Source organism: Typha latifolia, chromosome 5 (assembly GCF_019914945.1).
Source record: "Typha latifolia isolate L0001 chromosome 5, TyphaL0001v2, whole genome shotgun sequence".
Taxonomy (NCBI): Eukaryota; Viridiplantae; Streptophyta; class Magnoliopsida; order Poales; family Typhaceae; genus Typha; species Typha latifolia.
This window is the reverse complement of record NC_133090.1, coordinates 13,679,165-13,699,784: the sequence shown is the minus strand read 5'-3', so window position 1 is coordinate 13,699,784 and position 20,620 is coordinate 13,679,165. Positions and strand designations below refer to the sequence as shown.

Below are 20,620 nucleotides of genomic sequence, written 5' to 3'. Positions count from 1 at the left end.
TGAAGAGAAACGCTAATACTAATTAGTCAGTAAAGCTCGGGTGTTTTGGGGTATTTTATCATTTAGAACTTGTACGCCCACGCCCTTGAAGCTTAATGCTTGATTTTTTATAGTGAACATTAGGACGGACCCATGTTTAAGTCAATTTGTATCGAATCTTAATCGCCTTTTAAGATGACATGATTTACTTATTTTGATTAATTCTGTGGCAGGATGGATAGGTCGTGTCAAACTAAACCTCTGCTCTTTCTTCTCGCAACTTTTTAAATTATTTAAAGAAAATAATAAAAAGTCATCCATTACGAATTATAGCTCTATCAATTGACGTCACTATTGTGGCTAGTCAAATCCTTTCGGCATATAACAAAGTTAAACATTGGATCGGTAATTATTGAAGTATTATATTCATATAATTTACATCCGATTTCTGACTCATATTTAACCTACTTACTCATATAATCTATTTAAAAAAAAAACTCTTATCAATTATATCAATAAGTTATTAATTATTACACTCCTTATTATACAATTTTTCTCAAAAAAATAAATAAGTAAACAAAGGAACACCACCGTCGTCCTCTAGAAGAAATAGATATCACACCTCTTCTCCTTATAATCCGGCAAGATCTCCCCATCGCTCCCAACCTTCACTCCGCAACTCACATGCATCTTATGCCGATGCGTATCCCACGTCGAAACCTTAAAGCGGACGGTCGACGACAGCTCGATCCTAAACGCGACCGCACCCGCCGTCTGATCCGCCGCCATCCCGGCGGCCGCTACCTCCCCCACCTGGCCCCCTCCTAACGTCCCTCCGATCGTCGTCGTGTTCTTCGGCGGCTGGTAGAAGGCCCCCGCTAGCGCCTCCGCCGGCCCGACCGGCTCGTCGAGGTAGTAGACCGAGCCGGCGATCGGCCCGAAGTACATCCCGATCTTCTCGTTAGGGTTTCGGATGGAGATCTGGGTGTTGAAGGTCGGGGCGGGGGAGGAGGAGGAGAGGCCGGTGGCGGAGAAGGTGGACACGTGGAAGCGGGGGCGGTGGGGGCGTAACGCGAGGTAGAGGAGGAAGAGGAGGAAGGCGGCGGCGAAGAGGAAGAAGAGTACGGAAGCGCAGATGAGCTTCGCGGCCCGGTGTAGGTGTGGGTTGCGTGTCGGCCGGACTCTGAACCGGGTTCGGAGGTGGAGGAAGGTAGGGGTCGGAGGCGGCGACGGGATCGCGGACGACATGATGGGAAAGTTGAACCGATAGACCGAGCTTGCGGTGACCGGATCACGATCGGCATTCTTTAAATAAATGCAGTAGAGGAGAAGCCGGGAGATGGAAGGGACGTCAGAGATAGAGAGGTACTGATGTTATGCTTTTTGTTGCCAGAAAGGAAGGAATATTGTGAAGGTATATATGCAATTTATAGGGAAAAAAACATTTGATGGTAAGTTGTAGATCATGGTTTGGTATTACTTGACATAATACACCTGTTAGGCTGTTAATCATAACTCATGACCAATGTAACCCAAGTTATAAAGGTAACATAATCATAAGGCCGGTAGTTGTTTTGTTCAATACAGTTGGACGATCTGGAATTTGAGTGCTGTCTGTTTAAAGAATCAAAGGGAGGGAAGGAACGTGAGAACCTCGAGAATATGTGCAAGTTAAGCTTCCAGAGCTGTAAAGATATTGCGTATTTAATTTATCACGGGTGGTGTTGCTGGAGCCAGAAGAATAAGAATGTGGTCAAACTTGAAGGCAAGGTCACTTAAACAATTGTATGCGTTGGTCCGTCAGATGATTGAAAGATGCTTTTTATTTAAGGGCTGTAGTAACTGAAGTTGAAAAGCTCTGGATCCTAGAGTTAATATTATCGCCCACATGTTCTAAAAGAGTTAGAAAATAGATAGTTAAAACTTAAAAGGTGTGATCTGTAAAATTTTTGATGAAGGTATGTATATAGTTAATATTATCACCTTTTCTGTTATTTTTTCTTTTCTTTTAAGAGAAACAAGAGTGTGCATTAATTATAATCTGTCATGAGTATAAAAAGACCCTCTAATATTGGAGGCCAAAATGCATACCAACTGAACTTTATAGAGCAAATTAAATTAGTAAATCAATCTGCGACGTAATTAGCCTCCGTCGAGAGAGCGAGCTCAGCAAAACGCCGGATAGATAGTAGGATTTCTTTCGAGGGCAAGAGCCTTAGTCATCAACGATACGACGAGCGGAATAAGAAGAGGGGCGCCTGTGTAGAAGCAAACAGCTGGGTCTATAAAGGACGCATTCGTGTAATGTTTGAGCATGCCCTACAACAGAGCTTCCCAGCGATGGAGATGAGCTAGAAAGCTTCAAGGTATATTCGTAGGCAAGAGCAGCTATGATGTGTTATCGGACCACAAGGCAGAGTCGTGCCATGACCTTTTCTTTGAAGAGTAGTATGTTATTATCAATCACTTTCTTCTTCTTCTTCTTCTTCTTTTTTGGGTAAATATATTATCACCTTCTTTAACTTACTTGTTTCGTGGATGCCAAACATGAAAGCCAAAAATATGCTTTCCACTCATTGCGATTAGGTCCACTGAATCAAATATAATTATTGTTCTAATATACATAGCCCGAGCCGAGCGTTCAAGGCAAGATTATTAAATAACACGCAACCAAAGTATCAACAAGAGTGACAATAAAAGAAGAGCCCAACCAACTACACCGGGCCAAAGCAAGCATATGGGATAAGTTGGGAAACCAAAATATACAACACAACAGTAATATTTGATACCAGCAATTATTTATTATAAAATTCAGCCAACTCTCGTTCATACCACATAGAGGTTCATCAGATAAAGCAAACTGCAACATAAAAGAAAGGAAGGACTCGAAACATATGCTAAGCCATCCTCGTACATTATAGGATATGTATGGCTTAGCTACGGACTAATAACACTGAGACTGCAACGACGACAACGGACAAGCATCAATTACTGGCCACCACGGAGGCGGAGCACCAGGTGGAGAGTGGATTCCTTCTGAATGTTGTAATCAGCCAGGGTGCGTCCATCCTCAAGCTGTTTACCAGCGAAGATGAGACGCTGCTGGTCCGGGGGAATACCCTCCTTATCCTGGATCTTAGCCTTAACATTGTCAATAGTATCAGAGCTTTCCACCTCCAAGGTAATGGTTTTGCCAGTGAGGGTCTTGACAAAGATCTGCATGCCTCCCCTGAGCCTGAGCACAAGGTGAAGGGTGGACTCCTTCTGGATGTTATAATCTGCAAGGGTGCGTCCATCCTCAAGCTGTTTACCCGCGAAGATGAGACGCTGCTGGTCCGGGGGGATGCCCTCCTTGTCTTGGATCTTTGCCTTGACATTATCGATGGTATCCGAGCTCTCCACCTCGAGGGTGATGGTCTTGCCAGTGAGAGTCTTCACAAAGATCTGCATACCACCACGGAGACGCAGGACCAAGTGGAGGGTGGACTCCTTCTGAATGTTATAGTCGGCCAGGGTGCGGCCGTCCTCGAGCTGCTTACCGGCAAAGATAAGCCTTTGCTGGTCCGGGGGGATGCCCTCCTTGTCTTGGATCTTGGCCTTGACGTTGTCGATAGTGTCAGAGCTCTCAACCTCGAGGGTGATGGTCTTGCCCGTGAGGGTCTTGACGAAGATTTGCATACCACCTCGGAGACGGAGGACGAGGTGGAGGGTGGATTCCTTCTGGATGTTGTAGTCGGCGAGGGTGCGGCCGTCCTCGAGTTGCTTGCCGGCAAAGATGAGCCTTTGCTGGTCCGGGGGGATTCCCTCCTTGTCCTGGATCTTAGCCTTGACGTTGTCAATGGTGTCGGAGCTCTCCACCTCAAGGGTGATCGTCTTGCCCGTAAGGGTCTTGACGAAGATTTGCATCCCACCTCGGAGACGGAGGACGAGGTGGAGGGTGGATTCCTTCTGGATGTTGTAGTCGGCGAGGGTGCGGCCGTCCTCGAGTTGCTTGCCGGCAAAGATGAGCCTTTGCTGGTCTGGGGGGATACCCTCCTTGTCCTGGATCTTAGCCTTGACGTTGTCAATGGTGTCGGAGCTCTCCACCTCAAGGGTGATAGTCTTGCCCGTAAGGGTCTTGACGAAGATTTGCATCCCACCTCGGAGACGGAGGACGAGGTGGAGGGTGGATTCCTTCTGGATGTTGTAGTCGGCGAGGGTGCGGCCGTCCTCGAGTTGCTTGCCGGCAAAGATGAGCCTTTGCTGGTCCGGGGGGATTCCCTCCTTGTCCTGGATCTTAGCCTTGACGTTGTCAATGGTGTCGGAGCTCTCCACCTCAAGGGTGATCGTCTTGCCCGTAAGGGTCTTGACGAAGATTTGCATCCCACCTCGGAGACGGAGGACGAGGTGGAGGGTGGATTCCTTCTGGATGTTGTAGTCGGCGAGGGTGCGGCCGTCCTCGAGTTGCTTGCCGGCAAAGATGAGCCTTTGCTGGTCCGGGGGGATTCCCTCCTTGTCCTGGATCTTAGCCTTGACGTTGTCAATAGTGTCAGAGCTCTCGACCTCAAGGGTGATCGTCTTGCCGGTGAGGGTCTTCACAAAGATTTGCATCCCACCACGGAGGCGGAGCACCAAGTGAAGGGTGGACTCCTTCTGGATGTTGTAGTCCGCAAGGGTGCGGCCATCCTCGAGCTGCTTGCCAGCAAAGATCAACCTTTGCTGGTCTGGAGGGATTCCCTCCTTGTCCTGGATCTTTGCCTTGACGTTGTCGATGGTGTCGGAGCTCTCGACCTCGAGGGTGATGGTCTTTCCGGTGAGGGTCTTTACAAAGATCTGCATCTGTGAGAAGCCAAAAATAAACCCAGATTTTAATCCCTGAATCCGGAGGAAAAAGCAAGAGACAACAAAATTGCAACTAAATCAGGAGAAATTATGAGAAAAAGAAAGATCAAAGAAGAAATCGAACATCAGCTATCACAATTAAAATAAGTACTTAAAAACAAGTAGATCGTCGGCTCATATTAAGATAACAACTCAACAAAGCCTTAGATCCACCCACGCTGGACCTAAAAGATCGAAGAAATCGAGCATGGACCATCACATAAAAAACACAGGACAATAAGAACGCGTCCAACACCGAATATTATCAACCTAAGAAAAGCATCGAAGCCTTGAATCTCACAGCAAGCACCGCCACAAATAAATCGACCAAAAAAAATTTTAAAACTTGAACGATGTAACCCACCGAAGTAAAAACGTCTCAAACTCGTCAAATATCTCTAAATCCCATCTATAATTGAACAAAAAAAAAACACAAGTCTTCAAACGCTACCGAAGAGGAGAGGAAAGAACAGATTAATACCTTTAAAATGGGGATCTGAGAGAGAGGCTTTTGCTGTCTAAAGAAAAGATGAAATCGATGAGACGTAAGAGCACCCGACGGATTTATTTATAGCTGCGATTCACCTTAGGATGACAACACGGTGCTGTTACCGCCTACTAGGCTCGACCATTAATTAGAAGCCACGTGGAATATTGACAAAAAAGAGGCGTAGAAGTCACGCAAAGCAAGTGGGTGAGCGGTGCGAACTTACCAAGATGGAATGGGCGATTGAGAAACGGCCGGATTAGGTGACCGTCATATGACGCCGTTAATGATAACAGCCTCGGGAATTGCTTCGGAGACCTTGTCGATTTGTGGCGTTAATTTCTCCGAGGCCAAAGTGGAACGCGTCAAGGATGATGACGTGGGAGTACCTAATCCAATAACTGGTAATCCTTTTTATTCTCGTTTGTTTGATGCCCTCCAATTGTTCGATGAAATGTCTTCTTTTAATTGTGGATGTAATAATATAGCCCAAACTATTTCTGTCAATACTCTGTTGGCTTTTCTTGTTCGATTAGATGGACAACTAGGTAGTCTTTTTTAGGTCATTTGATTTATCTTCTATTGCCAGTGCTCCATGAATTCAAAGTGTTTCTTGGAATGCTTAACAGACGTTACTTTACTCATTAGTGTCGCCTTCGATTACGTAATGAGCTCAACTTCTCAATAACATACTCCTGCTTTGCCCCATTTATCTACAATTGTTACATAGAGCTTAAGATGATTAAAGAAATAATAATTCAGAGTCTAGAAACAGAGGAAAAGGTCAGCCTAGATAGGCTGCTTGTTTGCAGTTGGGCGCAGCCTCATTTGAAAATCCTGTGGTCTCAGTTGGTTTTGTAATTGTTGGCTATATATTATTATTTTGGTAAATACTTTTATATCTCTTTAAATTCTATAATCTTAATTTAACAGTTATAATAGCTAATTTTTTTAAACCACACTATGTAAAAAAAAGGAATATATTAGTCAAGATGATTTGATTAGGTGTGCCTAATTTTCAGATTCTTTTCTTTCATTAAGATTTTTCTTTCTTAAATATAATTGTGATAAATATAATTATGTATTAATTATAGAAAGTATCTACAATTTAAATTTGATTCTTTGGGGATAGACTTTAATTTAAATATGATTCTCTACCTCTATCTATTGTTAAATTTAATTTAAATTAATCTTAAACTAACGAGAGATATACATAAATAATAAAAAGATAATTGAACAAAATAAATTTTAATTAAACTTTCATCGAGTTAATTATAAAAAACTTCAATACCCTTATTCTAATATATATATATATATATATATATATATATATATATATTACTCTCAATTAATGATATATATATATCTTTTACTTGATAAATTATTAAGATCATATGATCATCAAAAAATAATATACAAGGTAATATATTTAAAAAATAAAAATTACCTATTGATCTGATAATATCTTTAAATCTTTTACATTCCTATTATACTATTGAGAATTTTAACCGTTAGATTTAGATTTTTATCAAACTGATTAATAAATAATTACATCCGTTAAGAAGAAGAGCTCTATTATTTTTGATGTGACATATTGCCTATTAATGAATTTTGAATTGCCATTGTTATGAAAGCTTGTTGCTCTAATTGGTATAGAAAGTAAACACAGGAATACCAACTTACCATTAGCCTCATATCTTCTGAAGCATTAGGAAACATTTTTCTATTTCTATAATGATGTTAATTGATTTGTGTATGAGCGTGCACTTCTGAAATATTCATAGGCTAGCTGTCAGTTGTCGATTACAAGAAATTCCAATTGCTACTTCTTCTGCTAGGGGCTATCTCTGGAACTTCTCCACATCCTTCATATGGACATATCTCCAAATATTTTCTTTCAACATTATTTGGAGCTTTGTATAGTTGTATGGTTACAAAACACCTCTAGCTGATAAATGGGTTTTTTTTTTAATTTTTTTGTTAGTTGTATCCATCTCCTTTGGTCGCTATCCTTCTTTGGTTGTCAGTTAAGATCATTTGTTGAAATGATTATTCTGTATAATTTTGGAAGATGATGACTTTTCCATTAAATTCTGAAAGTGCCCTTAAACGTGTTAAAACATAATGAAAAGGAGTTGGTGAGGAGGGCATATAAAACTTCAGTCTTCAGCACATTATCTCTACTTATCCAAACCCCTTATCCCCTTTGGGAACTGAAGGAACCTCAAAACATCCAGTTTGATCTACATTTTTCAGGTTCTTTTTTTATCTGAACTTATTTTTTTTATTTGCCTCTTATTAGAGATTTTATGCAACAAATAAACCCCCTTACTAAGGAACTGTATGCAGCCATATGTAGCACTTTCTCACCCCAGTCCTACCTTCTTTTCATTCAATTTCTAGCGTGATCACTTATTTTCTAGAACTCCCCTTACTAAGGAACGGTATACAGCCATATGTAGCACTCTCACTCCAGTCCTACCTTCTTTTCGTCCAATTTCTAGTGTGATCACTTATTTTCTAGAAAGAAAAGTTATTATGTTGACCACATATAACATTGTGCAGTCAATGCCCTCTTAGCTTCTCTATCAACACCTCTGACAGAATCCAGATAATATAATATTTTGATCTCTAAAAGATTCACTGCTGAGATGACAAATAGTTGTTGATTCCTTTGGAACTGAAAAATTTTATATTCTGTCAGGAACAATTTGTCCTTCAAAATTTTGATTGCTTAGAGGTTCTATGTACTGAGATGACAATTAGATGCTGCAACTTTGGAATGAAGAGAAATATATATTGATACAAATTTGTGTTGTAAAAAGATTAGAATGAGAAAATTGTGTATTTCATTGAGATAAATCAAGTACATAAATAGGAGGAGATTACAACAATCTCTCCTACAATTAAGCTTGTTTATCCAACAGATTAGGATAGAGCTACTATATACAAGGAAAGTAAATAACAAACAGATTAACCAAATCAATAATAATAGTAATAAAATTTGATTTTGATTTTTCTACTCCCCCTCAAGTTGGAACCAAATCTGATTTCAATATTTCTTTCCAACATACACCCCTCTCAAGTTGGAACTAAATCTGATTTCAATATTTCTTTTCAACACTCCCCCTCAAGTTGGAGAGTGGATATCTTGCACGCTCAACTTGAGGATCCACTACAGGGTATTATGTGTTTCTTGGGTCCTCACTAATTTCATGGAAATCAAAACGGCAGAAAACTGTATCATTGTCTTCAGCCGAAACGGAATACCACGCAATGACAGGAGCTTGCTGCGAGTTAACATGGCTTCGATGCCTATTAGGAGACTTAGGTCTTATTCACCATGGACCTGCTTCCTTATATTGTGACAACAAAGCCGCTTTGCATATAGCAGCAAACACAGTCTTTCATGAACGCACAAGGCACATAGAAATGGACTGTCACTATATTTGAGACAAGATTCAAGATGGTTCAATAATTACTAAGCATATTGGCTCAACAAATCAATTGGTAGATTTGTTAACTAAACCTTTGGGATAGAAAATATTTATACCTATGGTACGCAAGTTGAGCGTGCAAGATATTCACTCTCCAACTTGAAGGGGAGTGTTGGAAAGAAATATTGAAATCAGATTTAGTTCCAACTTGAGAGGCGTGTATGTTGGAAAGAAATATTGAAATCAGATTTGGTTCCAACTTGAGGGGGAGTATTGGAAAGAAATATCAAAATCAAGAAAGAAATATCAAAATCAAATTTTATTACTATTATTATTGATTTGGTTAATTTGTTTGTTATTTACTTTCCTTGTATATAGCAGCTCTATCCTAATCTGTTGGATAGACAAGCTTAATTGTAGGAGAGATTGTTGTAATCTCCTCCTATTTATGTACTTGATTTATCTCAATGAAATACACAATTTTCTCATTTTAATCTTTTTACATGATATCAGAGCTAGAACCCTAGCAACCAAGTTCTATTACAGTCATATTCTAATCCATTGAAACCTTTATTACCCTCAATGGCTGAAGATAATCATTCTTCTTCCTAAGGTGTTCTACCAAAGCCATCAAAGGTAGGGAAAGAAAAATTCCCTGCTGACCTCTCCAATCCTTACTTCATCCATCCTTTCGATCATTCCGGATTGGTTCTCGTTTCCAAGCCCCTCAATGGAGATAACTACTCCAGTTGGAAAAGATCCATGATTCGAGCCTTGAATATAAGAAATAAGCTCAGATTCATCAATGGATTTATCTTAGCTCCTTCAGAAACAAATGATCTTGAAGATCATGCCATTTGGTCAAGATGTAATGACATTATCCATTATTGGATAGTCAACACCTGTGATCCAGAAATTGCTGACAATGTGAATTTGTATTCCACTGCCAGAGAAGTTTGGGAGGACCTCGATACCCGATTCTCTCGGGGCAATCTAGCCCGCATATTTGAGATCCAACGGGACATCGCCCTCCACAAGCAAGAAACCACCTCTATCTCCATCTATTACATTCGATTGAAAACCCTAAGGATGCATTGTGAAACACCACAATCGGAGTAACAAAAGGTAATGCAATTTCTAATGGGTTTGAATAAATCTTACAGTGCAATCCGCGACCAGATTCCCTTGATGAAACCTTCCCCCTCGGTTCGCGAAGCATACTCCTTCGTTGCTCAAGAGGAGAAACAACGCCATCTAGGAGTTGCTTCCGCCTCCACCGAACCGACCTCAGTTGCTGCCATGGCCGTCCGCAAGCTTTATCCGCCATCACCAAGGAAGAACGAGAGGAGCGATCGTCCTGATTCTAATCACAGACGTAATGGACCCGGTCCCCACTGCACTTATTGTGATGCTCTAGACATTGGGTCCAAAAGTGTTACAAATTACATGGCTACCCCCCTAGCCATCCAAAGGCCAAGTCCAATCCGAGCTCAGACTCTGCTCGGCCCAATTACTCTGCAGTCAACTAAGCGAGCTGTGAAGAAGGTGGACCTAACACCATATTCACAAAGGCCCAATTAAAACAGACTATGGAACTTCTCAATAATTAGGCAGAAGGTACCCCTAATCCTAAGGCAAATGTGGTCACAAAACTAGGTTTGTCTCAATTAGCTCGTCGAAATTGGATTATCGATAGTGGTGCAACAAAACATATCACCTCATCATCAAAAATACTGCAGAAAGAAAAAGGTTGCTCGTTGTCACCCGTATTATTACCTAGTGGAGAGAAGGCCAAAACTATTGCTAAAGGATCCATGCCTTTGAATTCTGTCTATAAATTGCATGGTGTGCTATCTGTTCCTATATTCAAAATTGATTTGTTGTCAGTAGGGCGATTGACAAAAGGCTTAAATTGTTTAGTGACATTTTTTTCTTATTGGTGCATTTTGTAGGATCTGGATACAAGAAAGATTATTGGTTTGGGTGAAATGCGTGACAGACTCTGTTATCTAGTGGCATTAGGAGCAGGAAAGTCTACTACTAAACAAGCCACGTCCTCAAACCAACCAACATGCAATCTCACCATCTCACCTACCGATCTTTGGCACAACCACTTAAGGCATATATCATCTTCTTGTTTGAATTTTATTGCCCAAAATTTCTTAAATTTTTCTGCTAATTCCAATAAATCTTGCCAAACAAAGTCATTTACCTTTTAATGTCAATAATACTTTCTCTATTAAACCATTTGATGTTATTCATTGTGATATTTGGGGTCGCTATCGACATCCTTCCCTTTCTGGTTCTCATTATTTTCTCACCATTGTCGACGATTTTTCATGTTTTTCTTGAATATTTTTTATGCGACATAAAGATGAAATACAATTGCTTTTAAAATGTTTTTTCAGTTATGTTTCTACTCAATTTGAAACTCGCATCAAAACTGTTCGAAGTAATAATGGTGGCGAATTTATCTCTCTTCGTTCTTTTTTTCAAGATAACGGTGTTATTTTTCAACATTCTTGCGTATACACACCTCAACAAAATGGGATTGTGGAACGCAAACACCATCACATTCTTCAAGTAGCAAGAGCATTAAAATTTCAAGCTAATTTTCCTTCCCAATTTTGGAAAGAATGTGCTCTTACTGTTGTTCACATCATTAATCGGCTACCTTCCCCAATTTTAGCCGACAAGACATCATTTGAGCTTCTTTACTCAAAACCTCATACTTTTTCCCATCTACGAGTTTTTGGTTGCTTGGCTTATGCCACAAACATCCATACCTCTCATAAATTTGACTACCGAGCTACACCTTCCATTTTCATTGGATACCCGATAGATCAAAAAAGTTACAAACTTTTGATTTATTAACAAAAAAAAAATTTCACAAGCAGAGACGTCCATTTTAAAGAAGAAATTTTGGGCAATAAAATTCAAACGGGAAGATGATACATGCCCTAAGCGGTTGTGCCAAAGGTCGGTAGGTGGTAGATTTTTCTGCTCCTAATGCCACCAGATAATAGAGTTCGTCACGCATTTCACCCAAACCAATCATCTTCCTCGTATCCAGATCCTGCAAAATGCATCAATAAGGAAAAAATATCACTGAACAATTTAAGCCTTTTGTCAATCGCCCTACTGACAACAAATCAACTTTGAATGTAGGAACAGATAACAAATCATGCAATTTATTTATAGCCGGAATTCAAAGGCATGGATCCTTTAGCAATAGTTTTGGCCTTCTCTCTAATAGGTAATAATACGGGTGACAACAAGCAACATTTGTCTTTATGCAGTATTTTTGATGGTGAGGTGATATGATTTGTTGCACCACTATCGATAATCCAATTTCGATGAGCTAATTGAGACAAACCCGGTTTTGTGACTGCATTTGCCTTAGGATTAGGGGTACTTTCTGCCTGATTATTGAGAAGTTCCATAATCTATTTTAATTGGGCTTCTGTGAATGTGGTGTTAGCCTGAGCCCGGATTGTATTCAAGGCTCGAATCATGAATCTTTTCCAACTGGAGTTGTTATCTCAATTGAGGGGCTTGGAAATGAGAACCAATCCGGAATGATCGGAAGGATGGATGAAGTAAGGATTGGAGAGGTCAGTAGGGGATTTTTCTTTCCCTACCTTTGATGGCTTTGGTAGAACAACACCTTGGGAAGAAGAATGATTATCCTCAGCCATTGAGGGTAATAAAGGTTTCAATGGATTAGAATATGACTGCAATAGAACTTGGTTGCTAGGGTTCTAGCTCTGATACCATGTAAAAAGATTAGAATGAGGAAATTGTGTATTTCATTGAGATGAATCAAGTACATAAATAGGAGGAGATTACAACAATCTCTCATATAATTAAGCTTGTCTATCCAACAGATTAGAATAGAGCTGCTATATACAAGGAAAGTAAATAACAAACAGATTAACCAAATCAATAATAATAGTAATAAATTTTGATTTTGATATTTCTTTCCAATACTCCCCCTCAAGTTAGAATCAAATCTGATTTCAATATTTCTTTCCAACATACACCCCTCTCAAGTTGAAACCAAATTTGATTTCAATATTTCTTTCCAACATGTTTCAAGTTCATCTAGCCACAACTACTATAATATTGAGAGAATATGACATTTCTATAAATGGCATTGGATAAGAAAAAGGAGCATATTGTTCATTGTCACTTCATCTTAGAATCATCTTCATTATCTCGAGAAATGGTAATACAAGCATAAATTGATTCATACAAGTCTCCTCTTTTGATACAATTTCCCGGAACCTATTAATTTAATGAAACAAAGGAAACTGATCTTGGGCACAGTTAGTGCAAATTGTTTGTCGAAATAGTACTATTACGGTAAACTGACTCACTGAGAATCATATTTCTATCATTTGATAGATCTTTATTGTTTGCATGACATAGTTTATTCCATTTGTTGGTTAATATTTAAATTTTAACATATAGTTTGAGAAGGTAGTTACGGCAAAGTTTGATCATAGAATATCACATTGGCTCTTGATACATTCTCAGTATGATCATTGAGCTTTTGTCTTTCTTTGACTAAATCCAACTATAATACATTTTGTGAATATCTCTTCTTCTTTTTACGATAATCTGTGTGAATATATTGGAGAGAGTTTCTGATTAATAAGCAATTATTTCAAATGATTAATCCATCAGAGTGTTGACAGTCATATGCAAATTTTAAACAGTCCCTGTTGTGTCTATGCTGGAGATGCGGATCGCTCTGTGCAGCTAACAGCTATTTCAGAATACTGTTGGACTGTTGCTGGAGGTGCTTCAAATTTATTGGAAGAGTTTCTGGTTTGGTTTGAAATTGGAGCCTTCACTTGCATCATGTTAGTAACCAGAATAGTCGGCTCTGAACACGTTGTAGTCATTATTGTTGTTATAACTTTTGCTTCTAGCAGCATGCCATAATTAGTTGAATCTATCCTAAAAGATTGATAATAAGTTTATAATTAAAATTATAATTCATCAATCGTTCTGTAAGTATAGGTAGTTGTTAATTATCTTTGCTTTAGCCTACGGATTTTCTAAGTGACTGTTGAGATAATTGACAGCTTTCTTTCTTTTTTTTTCTTTTTTTTTTGTTTTGTTACAGCACATGGCAAGGAAGTTGGAGGATCATAAAATGTGCAACTGATTCCTTGATTTGGATCAATCATCAAGCTAGAATGATGAGACAGGGTATTCTAGTGCAGTATGTAGATTTCTTATTACTTAAGCTTGGATACATTAGGATGATGTTGTGCATGGAACTTTCACCTGTAGATTTCATGATGACATTCTTTCTCCCCTTTTTGAATTACAAAATTGCGAGCAGTCTTAATGATTCTTTTCCTCTCCAGTTGGAAGTGCGATTAATGGTGAGCCAGCGGTTTCATATCTGTATCTATGCTAAACCCTGTGCTTATTCAGGATAGTTTCAAACATACACAAAAAGTACTACTATTTTATTAAATTTGCTACACTTCTTTGCAGCCTGTTCCCTTATCCGTTATTAGGTCCATTTGGAAATGGGTGAGCTCTATATTCTGGTAATGTCTGCAAAACGAATCATTTGGACCTGTAATTTCTCCCATAAATATTCAGGTACATATTTGTTCAGATATTGTAAATTTTTCTTTATTGAACAATGTTATCTTGCCACATTCTCATAATATTTTGAGTAACAGGATCTTCTCTATCAGTAGGTTGTACAGTACCAGCTCTATATTCTCATAATATTTTGAGTTACAAAGCAATTTCATGAGCAGAAAAATCCAACAATAAACTCTTATAGTCATAAAACATTTTCAGGAGTTTTGCACGGTGCACCTTTTGTTGAACAGATGAAATGAAGTAATTGTCAATAAGGACGGTATTTGCTGTACCTGCTAGATTTAACATTTCACCATATGAATTGTATGGTAGTGCAGTCGGGTTAACAACTTAATATACCCTCTATTTGCCAGAATTCGAGATCTAAATACTGGGGATGAGACTAATGCAAGACGTTCTCAATCATCAATTCAACCCTCTCAGGGTGGCCCCAATATCGTTTACCACCCAAATCTCAAATCTGTGACGCAAACACAAAATTGAGGATCTAGTAGTGGAGGTCCTACAAGAAATGACAACAGTTTTCCTGCAAATTTATGAGCCTATTGGTTTGGGGTTCAGCTCAGCAACTGAATTAGGTTGATATCAAGGTATGTTTTGGTTAACTTCCTGGTTCTTTGCAGTGATCATATTATGTAATTCATGAAGTTTACTTTAATCAAATTATGAGTGCTATTGTACTTTGCAGACTATATACTATTATTACTTTCCTTAGGAATAATGAATCTATTTTCTCAGAAGTATTTTGATGAACCCATTAGTGTGAACAATAAGCAAGAAATCTGATAGATGAAGAAAAGTAACCCTGAGACTTATTATTTCTGTCAGACTAAACCATACTATGCATATCCTGCTTTCTTTCTGGGTTTGTCCTTCTTCCTTCTTGCTAATTATTTTGTTTATCAGGTCGCCGGGGTCAAAAGCAACAGTTTGGTGACAAAGTCATTTAGCAGGCTTAGGGAATAAGACAGCAGAGGCTCTGCCCTCTATAAATTTCAAGTTTTACTAAATCAATGAAAACTATACTTCAAGTACTGGTGGTTCGATTGCATAATTTGCCATGCTTACATACTTAATGCTCTTGTCTCTTGCTGGACTTTGTAACATTCTCTGTTGTGAAGTTAAATGCATTTGTATAAGACTTTGTATTAAGATTCTTATAATTGCTTTAGTTGAGAAGACTATTCTCCTATCAATATTTCTTGGTGGCCATTGCAAATTCAAACCATTCTGTTATAATAATATTTTATGTTTTGTGTCCCTTTAGTTCTAATTATCCCCTTCAGATCTCATTTCAACTATATCAACCTTCTCGAAATATCTCTTATCGGAGGACTAGGACATTAAATTTTATAAGTAAGAATCAATAAAGATCGCAGTTGTGTTTTACTTGAAGAAAACTTGCATCTTTTCATGTTTATATCCGCATGGATAAGATTTAATTCTTGTTTTCTCATATGCATTGTCATCAATTTTCTGCCTACACACCTTTGTCGAGTGTTCTATTTCTACCTCATGTATACCCATCAGGATCTGTTTATTTCTGTCGATATTCTCCTAAAATGATGTTAAAGATACTCTATGATTTGCTACTAAGCTATAATAGTTTGTACTTGTTGTATCTCCTTACTGCATCTATCACTGTGTCATCGGAGATTGAAATAGATAAGCTTGCATCTTGAAGAAAAATAATCTTTTTAGAGTATTCAACACTAAGAAAGAATAAGCTTATCTATTTTATTGTGGGTAATTGAGAATGCTGATTATTCCCTTGTTCTGCTTTATATAGTTCTTTAAGAGTACTCGACTCTTGGTGTCTCCATTCTATAGTTGAATTTGTTGTTTATTTTCCAGTTCTGTTTTATATAATTCTCCTCTTAGGTAGTCATATGCTTCAGCAAACACTGTGATGATCCATACATTGAACAGAGATACTAGTTGATTAACTCCAAATGCCATTTGTTTAAGTTGTTGTGTTGTGGAGAACTATGACATATAGTTTGTGATTTAATTATCTTAATCCTATGTTACAGCATAACCTCAGTTGGTCTCCCGTCATCAAACTTAAGAATCGTACAATCAGTTCCTAGTGATTAAATTAAAAGGGTGATGCCACAAACATGCAAGGTGTAAATGTTGAAGAAGTCCAACTATATATTGACAGTACACATGCACACATACTGGTCCCTTCACTAGTCCTTTGCCCATGCTATGCCAGCAAAGGACGTTCCACGGTCTGAATTGATTGAAGACGACCATCATTAGCTCATCATTGAAAGGAAGCATGGCTAATGAGATTATAAAAATTGTAAGGCAGTAAAGAAAAGAAGAAATTGACTCACTACTCATAGCACTCATAGTTTGTTCCAACAGCATGATGTGTATTCTTTCTTTCTTCAAGAAATTAAGGGAGTTCATCATGTTTTGTTTCTATATACCTGAATAAGCAAAGTCAGGAAAAGGCTTATGGCATTCTTATATACTTCAATCAGTTAGATTTCTAACTCTAGACTTCTGTAAATATTGCTCATGTCTTTGTATGAAGTTTTCAATATTTGTTAGGCATTGGTGTTGGAAGATACCATGGTGCATTTATGATACCCAATTCAAATTCAGATGCAGTCTGCATCAGACCATGCATGATTGTGAAGTTGGGTGGGGAAGGTGACTTTCTGCTACTAAGAAGAGTCAACTTGGAAAATTTAGTCCTCCTCCAACGGAATGTCTTTATAAATTCCAAGACCTCAAAGTCATTCGTTCTCAACTGCTGCTTTGCCCTTGCACATGGGGTGAGTCTCTTCTTCCTCCTACTTTTCCTTTTTATTTTAATTGTGTTGCAACTCCTGCAAGTGGGTGACAAACTATAGTGCATTATTCTCTGTTTCTCATAGGATATAAAAATTTGACATTGGTTCGGTTAGTTAAAGGCAGGCAGTTTTCATATTGCGTTATTTCCTTATCGAAACATGTATTGTGGTATTATAATACTTAGATATCAACCAATCTTGGGTGCATATGCCAGGACAGAAATGGTTAATCCTCCTACTAATCTTGTGGAAATGTGAGGGATCAATCTTGTGTCTCGTGAATATATAGTTTATATGTTCAGTCGTAGTCAATTAGGCATGATTAGATTCGTTGTTAGATGGATGTTTTAGAAGGATTCCTAACAATCAACATTAGGCTGAGACACTGCAAGAGGAATGGAGTTCTCAAAAGATTGAGATCTAATATGAATTAACAGGCGTACTGTTAGCATTCAATCTACTCCAGCTTTTCACTTTTGTTTTAAGTTGAGATTAAGGAAGATATCAGAAATAGGTGTTCACTTCAGATGAAGAGGTTAGTTCGCTTTTCAGATTAGCTCCAATTAACGCCAATTAATTCCTGATATATACTCGGTGATCTTTGGTTCGATGAACTCGGTCCTTCGTACTGTATTAGACAACATTTTTCACCAAACTTGATGAAGCATATTGTTAAGAGAGGTCTAATCCGATTTTGAATTGGAAAAATAGTCAATCTTCAGAGAGAGTCACAAGAAGGATAGGAAATATTGCTGAAGATGACACTGTGGACGGGCATTCAGGCCATTCCACTGGAAATTTAGATCCTTCCTTTCTATAGTGTTGAGGTGAAAACAGCTTCAAATTTTTTTTTTTTTTTTTGGCTTGACTTAGATTTGATCCTCATGTCTTGCTTAATTTTGTGAAGACTAGAATTAAAGAAGGTAGTTTCCTATCCTTATTATATCAAATCTGTTGGTCTGACTGCATTGCCTAATGCTTATTTTCTTCGTTTTTGCATTCCTGTAATAATGGATATATAATTATGAGTAACTCATCCTATACGATAGAATAGACTTATCACCTAACAATTATAGTGATATCTAACCTAACAAAGGTAGACTAGCCACTAACATAGACCTATTAATTTACAAAAAGGAAAACATAACTATACTATATTTTTGTATTGTATATGCATGTATGTATGCATACAATGTTCATCTACATTCTGAGAGAGAGAGAGAGAGAGAGAGAGAGAGAGACTTCGTGCAAAGAATTAGAAGTTCATCCAAGATAGTCTAGTAAAGTAGACAAAGGAGCAAGCAAAGTCCCCTTTTCCTCAGTTCATTACATCCATATCCCCTCTCAGCAACACTCGCTTCACCAATCTCACTGGTTTCAGTTTCTTTATAGTTGTTGCAGCCATTTCCCTTCTCCTAGAAGAAAACAATAGCACAACATATCACGTTGTTATGCGAAACCATACAACAAAAGAAGAGAAAGAGTCAATAATTAAGGCAAAATAATAGTATGTGCATATAACTTACCTGGAAAATCTCTGTATCCACTTTCTTGTCTGTGTTCATATCCATATGACAATAGTCTTTGACCTACTTATATAGCAAGCAGCTTAGAACAACAAAAAAAAAACAGTCTAAATACAGAAATAAATTCATTTCAACGCAAGTGAAATAATTGTTAGGAAACAGAAACCTTAGGGCTACTAACAGGAGAACTAGCAGTATCTTCCAAAGAGTCATCAACTGAGGCCTTCCTTTCCTTCTTTTTCCTGAAGCTCAACTTCTTGGAACCATCTGATGTCCCGACGCGGGCCGGTGGATTCCATGCGACGTAAGAAGCGGCGTCGGATACCATGGAAGAGCCACCACCACCAATAGTGGAAGAGGTGTTACTTGGAGCAGCTTCCTCATTCTTAAATGACAAGAAGTCCTCAAGGTACAAGGTCCAGCCACTCTCCTCTGCTGCAGCACTGAGTTCCTTGGAGCAAATGGGGTTCTTCATGGAGGAGGGGTTTGAGTCTTCCATTAGAGGTGGGAGAGATGGTGGGCTTTACCTTTAGAAAGGAGAGTTATGGAGTTTTATATACTACTTCAAAGATGTGGAATGTGAATGGAAGCATATGTTGAAAGATTAGAGTATACAGAATAAGTGTGGGGTAGGTAAGCATCTAAAGTTTTATACTCAATCATACTTTTTCGAGAGGTTGCAATGGGTGGTATCAAAATGCATATCAACAATTCCAGCCAGTTAAATGGGCTAAGTTACTGTGATTGGACAACTATATTACATGCATTCCTTTTTTCTTGCCTGTTCTGATAACTTATCTCAGCTCATTATAGATGCAAACCCCTATTATTAGGGAAAAGAGTATAGATGCATTCAAGGGAAATATAAGCTAAAACCAAACGGTATTAAGCTTGACAAGCAGAGGATTGATTATATTGGTGTTTTTTTTACATGTATACCTTCTAAAATAACTTATTTATTTGTACAGTTTTCTAAAATTAATATATAAATATATATCACTCAAAAACACTTGATTTTTGCATACATACCATAAAAATATCCTTCTAACAGGACTGACCATTGGAATTCCATGAAGTTAATTGTAAAATAAGAAGAGAATTACTTTTCTTCTTATTTGCATATGTTCTTTTTAATTAAGAATATATATGTCTTTGCGCTAGTTAAATTACTAAAATTTAAACTTCCAATAGTTAAAACAAGACTTGAAGTGCTTCCATGCAAAAACTATGGATAAAGGGTATACATATACATATGAAAAATATAAAAGGATATGCACGCAATAAGAAATTTTGGAGGGATATACGGGCAAAAAAAAAACCATTTTATTGTATAGAAACTAGAAAAGGATTGTTGAGTGATTCAGTTGTATGAGGGAATTACAGGGATAATAGAAGGGATTAACTTGTAACTTTGACAAATGGAAAGCCCACCAAAGATCCAGAATTAATAGTCATTTGGGCCAAGGGAAATTAAACATTTTAAATTATGGGCACAGTGAAACTTAAATTTACATTTAATTATGAAGTGTCTATCGAAGGACCAAGGTGCTAATGGTTCCACACTAGAAGTAGCTGACTCTTTAGCCAGTCTTCATTGTTCACATACTTCAAACCACCTTGCACATATGCTACTGTGTCAACCATTTTGTGAAGCCTTTGTTTTTATTCGTGTTATACTTGTAATTAGCACTCCATGAATACTCCCCTTACATTAGATTCCATAATTCACGATTAGCCCATTTATCAGAACATCTTTCCACCTTTTCCTCCTTAAATTTTTTTTTTATTTTAATTTTTGTCTTCATGTATCAGAACATCTTTCCCATGCTGTTGCGTAGGAAATCTTATTATTTTGAAAATGATGGATTTAGAGCATATGATCAAGGTCTG

At 38.1% G+C, this 20,620-nt stretch overlaps 4 protein-coding genes and 1 long non-coding RNA gene across 10 annotated transcripts; 2 read left to right on the top strand and 3 right to left on the bottom strand.

The window, feature by feature from the left end:
* Positions 1-486: 486 nt before the first annotated feature.
* Positions 487-1,415, bottom strand: LOC140789381 (NDR1/HIN1-like protein 13). The gene has a single exon (XM_073139056.1). It carries the CDS (start codon positions 1,225-1,227, stop codon positions 580-582), a length of 648 nt encoding a protein of 215 aa, XP_072995157.1. The 5' UTR covers positions 1,228-1,415; the 3' UTR covers positions 487-579.
* A 1,345-nt stretch (positions 1,416-2,760) lies between these two features.
* LOC140788025 (polyubiquitin-like) lies at positions 2,761-5,430 on the bottom strand. 3 transcript variants are annotated; one of them, XM_073137112.1, is made up of 2 exons: positions 5,321-5,430; positions 2,761-4,797 (listed from the first exon to the last, which is right to left on the bottom strand). In XM_073137112.1, the coding sequence occupies exon 2, from the start codon at positions 4,795-4,797 to the stop codon at positions 2,968-2,970; it is 1,830 nt and encodes a 609-aa protein (XP_072993213.1). In that variant the 5' UTR covers positions 5,321-5,430; the 3' UTR covers positions 2,761-2,967. The 3 variants fall into 3 exon arrangements, with proteins under 3 accessions (XP_072993213.1, XP_072993215.1, XP_072993214.1); XM_073137114.1 differs by having other exon boundaries at positions 5,204-5,379; XM_073137113.1 differs by having other exon boundaries at positions 2,761-4,833; positions 5,321-5,374.
* A 2,064-nt stretch (positions 5,431-7,494) lies between these two features.
* On the top strand, positions 7,495-15,593 carry LOC140789290 (uncharacterized). 3 transcript variants are annotated; one of them, XM_073138943.1, is made up of 9 exons: positions 7,495-7,582; positions 10,716-10,882; positions 13,485-13,631; positions 13,898-13,983; positions 14,068-14,162; positions 14,278-14,388; positions 14,596-14,656; positions 14,751-14,987; positions 15,304-15,593. In XM_073138943.1, exons 2-6 carry the CDS (start codon positions 10,752-10,754, stop codon positions 14,335-14,337), a joined length of 519 nt encoding a protein of 172 aa, XP_072995044.1. In that variant the 5' UTR covers positions 7,495-7,582; positions 10,716-10,751; the 3' UTR covers positions 14,338-14,388; positions 14,596-14,656; positions 14,751-14,987; positions 15,304-15,593. The 3 variants fall into 3 exon arrangements, 1 of the variants encoding a protein (XP_072995044.1); XR_012109146.1 differs by lacking the exon at positions 10,716-10,882 and having other exon boundaries at positions 7,523-7,582; positions 14,596-14,987; XR_012109147.1 differs by lacking the exons at positions 10,716-10,882; positions 13,485-13,631 and having other exon boundaries at positions 7,507-7,582; positions 14,596-14,987.
* Positions 15,594-16,181: 588 nt separating this feature from the next.
* Positions 16,182-19,485, top strand: LOC140788196 (uncharacterized). The gene is made up of 2 exons (XR_012108981.1): positions 16,182-17,186; positions 18,979-19,485. It is a non-coding gene; the product is annotated as an uncharacterized lncRNA (long non-coding RNA).
* Positions 18,447-19,229, bottom strand: LOC140788195 (vascular-related unknown protein 4-like). 2 transcript variants are annotated; one of them, XM_073137360.1, is made up of 3 exons: positions 18,897-19,229; positions 18,731-18,793; positions 18,447-18,619 (listed from the first exon to the last, which is right to left on the bottom strand). In XM_073137360.1, exons 1-3 carry the CDS (start codon positions 19,227-19,229, stop codon positions 18,482-18,484), a joined length of 534 nt encoding a protein of 177 aa, XP_072993461.1. In that variant the 3' UTR covers positions 18,447-18,481. The 2 variants fall into 2 exon arrangements, with proteins under 2 accessions (XP_072993461.1, XP_072993462.1); XM_073137361.1 differs by having other exon boundaries at positions 18,912-19,229.
* Positions 19,486-20,620: the final 1,135 nt, after the last annotated feature.

Excerpts from the sequence above, each read along its gene's own strand:
- LOC140789381 (XM_073139056.1), bottom strand. The coding sequence starts at position 1,227 with ATGTCGTCCGCGATCCCGTCGCCGCCTCCGACCCCTACCTTCCTCCAC.
- LOC140788025 (XM_073137112.1), bottom strand. The coding sequence starts at position 4,797 with ATGCAGATCTTTGTAAAGACCCTCACCGGAAAGACCATCACCCTCGAG.
- LOC140789290 (XM_073138943.1), top strand. The coding sequence starts at position 10,752 with ATGCGTGACAGACTCTGTTATCTAGTGGCATTAGGAGCAGGAAAGTCT. Across the intron at positions 13,984-14,067 it reads AGCTAGAATGATGAGACAGG|ATTTCATGATGACATTCTTT; the intron begins GTATTCTAGTGC and ends TTTCACCTGTAG. Across the intron at positions 14,163-14,277 it reads AGTTGGAAGTGCGATTAATG|CCTGTTCCCTTATCCGTTAT; the intron begins GTGAGCCAGCGG and ends ACTTCTTTGCAG.
- LOC140788195 (XM_073137360.1), bottom strand. The coding sequence starts at position 19,229 with ATGGAAGACTCAAACCCCTCCTCCATGAAGAACCCCATTTGCTCCAAG. Across the intron at positions 18,794-18,896 it reads CTCCTGTTAGTAGCCCTAAG|GTCAAAGACTATTGTCATAT; the intron begins GTTTCTGTTTCC and ends CTATATAAGTAG. Across the intron at positions 18,620-18,730 it reads TGGATACAGAGATTTTCCAG|GAGAAGGGAAATGGCTGCAA; the intron begins GTAAGTTATATG and ends GTTTTCTTCTAG.